At 42.0% G+C, this 7,174-nt stretch overlaps 1 protein-coding gene across 1 annotated transcript; it reads right to left on the bottom strand.

Moving 5' to 3' along the window:
- Positions 1-3,723: 3,723 nt before the first annotated feature.
- Positions 3,724-5,595, bottom strand: LOC147880991 (uncharacterized). Its single transcript, XM_087370268.1, has 2 exons — positions 5,520-5,595; positions 3,724-5,146 (listed from the first exon to the last, which is right to left on the bottom strand). Exon 2 carries the CDS (start codon positions 5,125-5,127, stop codon positions 3,835-3,837), a length of 1,293 nt encoding a protein of 430 aa, XP_087226394.1. The 5' UTR covers positions 5,128-5,146; positions 5,520-5,595; the 3' UTR covers positions 3,724-3,834.
- Positions 5,596-7,174: the final 1,579 nt, after the last annotated feature.

The following is a 7,174-nucleotide window of genomic DNA, read 5'->3' as shown; positions in this document are numbered from 1 at the left end:
TCTACGTGCATGGCTCAAGGCAGAGTTATGCTCAAGAAGTCTATGGGCAATATAACTACTGACTGAGACCAACGAGTGTATAAGAGCCGTGTCTCATCCCTGGACTGAGCAATGATCAAAGTCTTCTTATGGTCATAAGAGCTACGATGTCTTGTGGACGTCTATATCAGCAGCTTTTTTCCTTTACAGGGAGTCCATACAGCTTGCCTCTCTCGCTATCAATCTTGCAAAGGGATGGACAAGAGTATTGGCGGTATTATAGTTCAGAAGCTATCGTATGAGCAAGAAAAAGAAAGAGAAATGACCAAGCACAATGCATTAACCTTGAAGCTGCGTTTTGAATCGCAATGGTTTGAGTGGGAGGCTTTATATAGCCATCAACTTATTTAGGCCGACCCTGTCGGTCTATATTCATGCAACGTTTCACCTTATATAAGCATTTCCATGCAACGTCCCATGGGTAATTAAAAAACAATATCCCTTAATAGCAATTCCTCACGAATTAGCAGATGTTTGAACACAAAAGGTCATGGTCTAGCTTTTATGGTAAGTCCAGGATTTACTACTTCTAAAAAGGTACACACACACGTGTGTGTGTGTGTGTGTGTGTGTGTGTGTGTAGAGTGTAGATTTAATAGTCCTATCAATAAATGAACCATACAATTAATTTAAACATTTGGATAAGTATAAAACGATGCATATGAGAAATGGATTGAAATTCTTTAAGAATATTAAATTGAAGTAACTTTAGACAATATTGTAATCCAAAATTTTGGTATGAAAAACAAGAGGAACGGCAATAGAATTTTCCTTTATATTGGGTTTGCAAACTTAAGCAAAGAATCAGTACAACAATGTCGAATCCATCAAGTAGTCCAGGCTCCGAGGTCATGGTCTACTTACTGCCCACCATCCAAATCAACCAGTTGTTAGAACAATGAAGTTGAATTTGGGAAGACAGGTAATGCTTGTATCCCCTAGCTTGTTATCACTTTACCAAGGAATCTAGACAAACCTTCCGGAATTCTAAGGTAAAAAGAAGCTTTAAAGGAAATTTAGTAAGCAAATAACAAGGGTTTACATTTTAAAGCCAAAAAAAAGGGGAACTAAATATAGTTCTAGAGGATAATAGATAAAAGTGAAGGTGATGAGGGGGCTTACTCAATTAAAAAATAGAGTAAACCACATAGTGCTCAGCCAGACAAGAAAAAAGTGAAGCGAGGGAAACACTCCCTTATGTAAAAAAGCTTAACAAATCAAGAATTTACATAAGTAGATTAATTTGCAAAGGAATTAAAAGGTGAAATAATTTTTTTTAAAGATAAAAAAAGCACTTGATAGAATTTAATATATCATTTAGGTAGACTCTTTGAAAACATCAATTTGAATTAGTCAGTTTACATCGCACCATAACTTTTTCTATATGGGGTGAAAAAATGAGAATTTAAACAATAACTAAGAAAAGATTTTAAAGGTTTCTTCTTAACCAAACTTAAAGAGCACAAGACAAGGGTACAGACAAGAAAATTATTCGAGACCTAATAAAAAAATTTAGAAAAAACTTTAAGGTGAGGGGGGTCATCCACACCCTCTCTTTTTTTAATGAATTAATTAATAGTGTTAAAAAAGGGGGGGAGAGAGAGAGAGAGAGGTATAAAGTGAAATTCAAACAAAGAGAAAGAAAGAGGGAGAAAAAAGGCACAAAAGGGTTAGAGAGAGCAAAAACGTTAATTACCAAAAAAATCCACTTTCTAAAAAATTTGGAGGACCAAATAGAGGGATGAAAACCAAATTAAGCAAAAAAATAATTAAAAGCTAAGGGACCAAGAAAAAAGGCATCAATATCATACAGGACAAGCATTAAATTCTCTAAAACTATTATTTATTTATTTATATATTAAGCGTAGTAAAGATACAACAAGGCAAAACAAACAAAAAAATGAAGCATAAAATGTAACCCAGAAAACTCAAAAAGCCAAGAGATGAAATTAAATAAATGTAAATATATATATATATATATAAAATCAAGCGACAACTACGCAAAGGGGTGGCAAAAAGCAAAGAGGAGACCGGGGCCATGAGAGCCACCCCAAGCTAAGATAGTAGTAGATAAATGCTTCCAAGGGTTCCACACAATCGTAAAGTCGAACTAGTCGTGTCAATGCTGAATAGGATGCTGCAAGTAGCATGTGCACTGAAGCCAACATCAAAAGTACGAGAGTCACCAAGAAGTAGTACTTGAGAAGTGGCTGAGAGAAGCTTGGCCAAGCAGATATATATAACAGTAGTGACATCACAACTTGATGAAGGTGGTGCTACCAGGACACCCCAAAGCAGAACTATGAGGTGAATGAAAGGTGGCTCGAGCCATCGTGTAGGTGAGCTCCAAAAGTCAGGCTAAGTTTGGCGAGAAGCAAGGCAGAGTAGCAGATACCTTGAGGTGGGCAAGGGAGGCGGAATGCGAGAGTCATGAGGAAATCCACAACTATGCGAAGAAGGGTAGGGACAAGAGAGGAGCTAAGATGCAAACTCAAGCCAAAACCACCGAGAAGCCACACAGGAGGATAACGACGAAGGGTGCACAACTTTACAAAGGAGGAGGGTGAGAAATCAGAGAGGCGGCCAAGTCATAAACTTCAACGAGGGAGAAGAACGTAAATATAGAAAAGGGCAGTAGCGGTGGGAATTACAAGGACTCTTGTCGTGGACGATGGTATGAGAGGGTCAAGGAAGATGGTTAGGTAAGCAGCTTTTTGAACTTGGCATGAACGTTATAACATCATGAAGCTTAGTGATAAAGAACGGGTAGTGGTCATGGGCTTTAGAACAATTTAGAAATAGTATAGAAGGGTGAAATCAAGCTTTTCCTTATGGAAGGCATGCTATCTAGCATTGAGACATAGATCGCTATGTGGAACCTTGGATGTTGATGCAAGGTTGATACTAGATGCATGATGTGTAATGGGAATTGTGTTCTAGTTTGTTGGGTCTAACAAAAGTTGGGAGGAAGAAAGGATCAAGGTAGGTTTTCTTAAGAGGAAATGGAAGCCTAGGGACTATGGCTTCTATGGAAGGAGGACCTTGAATGTTGATAAGAAGTGCATGATGTGCAAGATGGCTATGGAGGGTGGGATCAAGGTAGGTTTCTACTTCAGAGAGGAATTGGAAAGGACTATGGCTTCTTTTTCGAATCAAAGCAAATTTGGCAATGTTTAAAACAAACGTAGAAGATGCAGCATTCGCACAATAAGCTAATTTTTAGAAAGGCGTTAGAAGAGGTTATCATGTTGACTAGGTACTAGCTTCAATGTCATCCAATGACTTTGATATTGAAGGATCCTTTAGGTAAGTACACACTACTCTCTAGGGATAAAAATATGGGAATTTTACATGAGCTGAGGTATAAGATTTTCATATGGGCAAAGAGCTCTTCTTTTGAGCTAGCGGCTCTTATTTTGTGTGGATCTATTTTCTTTTTAAGAAATAACGTTCATTGGAGTATATGCATCCTTTCTCCAAAAATAAAATGAAAGATCACAAATAATAAATTGTGAACACACTTCTAGTGGCATGTCCCCAAGAATTTAATGATAAAATACTTTACTTGTTTAATTATAATGTACTTCACTTCTAGTGGCATGTCCCCAACAATTTAATGATGCTTCACTTCTAGTGGCATGTACTTCGCATCTAGTGGCATGTCGCCAACAATTTTGACACGATGCTTCACTTGTTTTCCACATAACACTTTTGCAGTAACATTGTATCGCTGTAATCTTTGTGTTTCCATGCCATGTATATAAACGTGTATAAGTGTAATCTTTGTGTGGTTTTCTAGCTACAAGTTGTGGGTTGGAGGGAGAGGAGGAAAGGGGATTCACAATCAATAAGGATGCCATAGCGAGAAGCAATAGTGAGCATACGGTTGATGGTTTGGCGGGGGAGGTGAGAGGTACGTGAGAAGAGGATGAGATCTTGGGTAGGGATTGTTAAACCATTTGTTGGCTCGGTGCAAGAGGACACAAGCACTGTGTGGTAGCCATTCCCAGAGCGCTCCCTTTCTACCATGAGAACATCCCACTGTGTGGTGGTGCTACCTAGGTTTGCTACCATTCGACCCCCCTGTTGAACGATTGTGGCATCCCACTCCACTCTCACATTGGTTCCATTTGTTGCACCACCTAATTGGACCATGGACGAGAACCGTGCTGCAGCACGACCAAGCTGTGCCTCCATGTCTGCTGCGGACACCGTCATCTCCTCGACAGCCTTGCCCATGGTCTCCACAGCGCCATTGAGAGTGCCAACATCCTTGCTGCTGCCGTTTGCGGCGAGGGTGCTGGCCACGCTCGCGATCTGGCTACCGGCGACAGTGAGATTGCCACGGAGCAGGCCACCGAGGGCCTGGGCATTCTGGAGGGCGGAGGAAGTGAAGCGGCGGAGGGCGGCCATCTGGGGGGAGGACGAGGAGACCAACTGGCTGAGCTGGGCGTTCATGAGTTGGATGCTTTGCACCTGCGAGGCAAGGGTCTCCACCTGAGCTCGCAGCAAGCTCAACGAAGCACCCACTGTTTGCATGGCTTGCGTGAGCGCAGCAGCCTGCATGGTCTGCATCTGCGTGGCTAGATGAGCTCTCACTGTTGATATCGACGCCATCGCCTGCCTCATCGAGCTTCCTGGGCTTATCCCTGCACAGATTTGCCTTGCATTCGAACATATACTCGTCGCTGCCCCCGATACCTCAGCTATCCCAGCACTCGCATCGCTTCCCACCACTCGTACTCCCGAAAACTCCGCCTTCAGCATCCCGCCTCCTCCCCTCGAAGCCGGCATCAGTAGAGTCTGATTTGCCTTGTTGCAGATTGTGCCAAGCTCGTTCCTCAGTTTGTAGCCTGCTGTGCTTCCTATCTCGTAGAACGTGCCCACGTAGTCTTGGATCCGGAGCGAACTCACTGTGGGAGGTGATGGGCAAGCTGAGGGCAACCGCGCTCGAGAGCAGAAACCAGCTGAGGAGACCGGCTGGCAAGACCCCAATCGCAGCCCATCCATCGTCATTGACAGCAAGAGCAGCACCGTGAAAAGACGCAATGACCACTGTGGAAGCCTTTTGCGATGATTTCCCGTCATCTTCGACACTTCGAGCGACCTGGGCCATCAGAAAGTGGCGTGTCATTATGAAAGAAATTTGGTTTGGGAAATTTACACAGATGGCGGATGATTATAACTAGAGGGCTTGTCGCTTCTTTGGCGATTCATGAAGGCGATCGTAATTCTGAACCTGGTATTTGTTTATTGTTGGAATGTCCTCCCCGTCCTCGCTCGCTCGCACTCTGATCTCTCTCTCTCTCTCTCTCTCTCTGTCTCTCGCTCGCTCGCTCGCTCGCGTGCGCACTCAACATATTATCTTTGCAGTATCAAGTGCAGATCTAGAAACGGTTCTGGATAACGAATGCTTTCTGCAAAGAATACGGTTGCAACGCCAGATATATAAGAGGAAAGATGCGATGCAGGTATCTCACCTCCCAGCTGACAACAACAGATCACTTGCGCTTTTGTGAGAGTCACAGCTTTTCTCGAGCAAAAAGTGAATGTCTGCTGTTGAATTGGAGCATTGGAAGTGAAACCGAGTTGTGAGCGACTGAGGGGAAATCCTCACTTTTAAGGTTCGTGGTTGAAGGCATTTTTTGGATTTGGAAGGTGGTTCACATCCTCTTGGAGGCAAGCACTTTGAGCACACCTCAACTACCTCCAGAGCAAAGCAAACCATCATGATGGTCGGGTGACTTAGGTACCTCTTGCCACCTCAACGAGGAATGACTCACGATAGTGTCACTTTGTATCTATGTGTGTGTGTGTGTGTGAGAGAGAGAGAGAGAGAGAGATTCACCACAAAAAAGTGTGTGTGAGTGAGAGAGAGTGTGTGTGTGTACAAGCGCACACATACACGAGTTTTAAAAATTGTATGTGTGTGTGCACATGCGCGTGCGCGTGCGCGTGCGGGAGAGAGAGAGAGAGAGAGAGTGTGTGTGTGTGTGTGTGTGTGTGTGTGTGTGTGTGTGTATGTGTGTGTGTGTGTGTGAGTGAGAGAACCTCCATTATGACAATGTAGGTGAAGAAGTTCGAATAATTAGAGTGAAGATCAAGAAGTATAATGTTTTGGGGTGTGATTGTGGATGGCAATTTAGAGTAAATATAATCTTGAAAGCTGCGACTAAAGCTCAAAAATCTAAAGCCTTCACCATTCAGAGTTTGCAAGGCAAATCAATGACCTGTGATATTATTACCATTGGCGAGGTGCATTGTACTGTTACTTTTATAATAATTCCAATGGAAGAGAATGCCTACCCAATACTACTTGAGAGACCCTAGCGACAAAGCATAAAGTGTTGCATGATTAATTGCAAACCAAAAGATTTGGAAGTTCGCGATCAATTTCCATAGAATGTTAAAACTCAGCTAATGGAACTTCAAATTCTACATGTTTAAGAGCTTGACCTATCTCAAGTAGCTGCCAAGCTTAAACAAAAGATTAAAGCTGAAAAGATAATAGAATAGCAAAACCTATATCTTATTAAGTCTACCGAAGATGTGGTTGGTGAAAGAGAATTGGCCAAGCCAAAGATGACAATCACTTGGCTAGGTTTGGGTAATTGATTCTGGAGCGAATACAAGAACTAAATCTAGAAACAAGAGAGGAACCACGTACAATATCAATCATTGCCCATGTGATTGGTGATCCGCTTCAAGTAGTAAAAGACTTGTTCATGCAATACGGAGAGGTCTTTGCCTTGAGTTATGCTATTTAAAAGGGGTTCCTTCAAATATCTATCAACATAAAATTCCACTTGGTCTAATGCAAAGTCTATCAGACAATAAAGGTATATGATAAATCCTAATTATGCTAAATGACTGGTTGTTTTGAATTGTGATAGTACCAAAGAAAAATGGCACACTCAGAGTATGTGTGGATTATAGAAAGCTGAATGCTCATAATATATCAGATTCATTTCCTATCCCATACACAAATGGCATTCTTAACCAAGTTGAGAACATGAGATGTACTTATTCATGGATGGTTAGTGCTCAGTTAGTCGCTACAATTAAATTTCTTTGACACTCGAGGATCAATCTAAAACTCCTTTTGTTACTGAGTGGGGTGTTTATGCCACATAGT

This window comes from Dipteris shenzhenensis, chromosome 31 (assembly GCF_047967505.1).
Source record: "Dipteris shenzhenensis isolate YYH24624 ecotype China chromosome 31, Dip_SZ_1.0, whole genome shotgun sequence".
Classification (NCBI taxonomy): Eukaryota; Viridiplantae; Streptophyta; class Polypodiopsida; order Gleicheniales; family Dipteridaceae; genus Dipteris; species Dipteris shenzhenensis.
The sequence above is the reverse complement of the archived record's forward strand: the minus strand, read 5'-3'. Positions and strand labels throughout refer to the sequence as shown.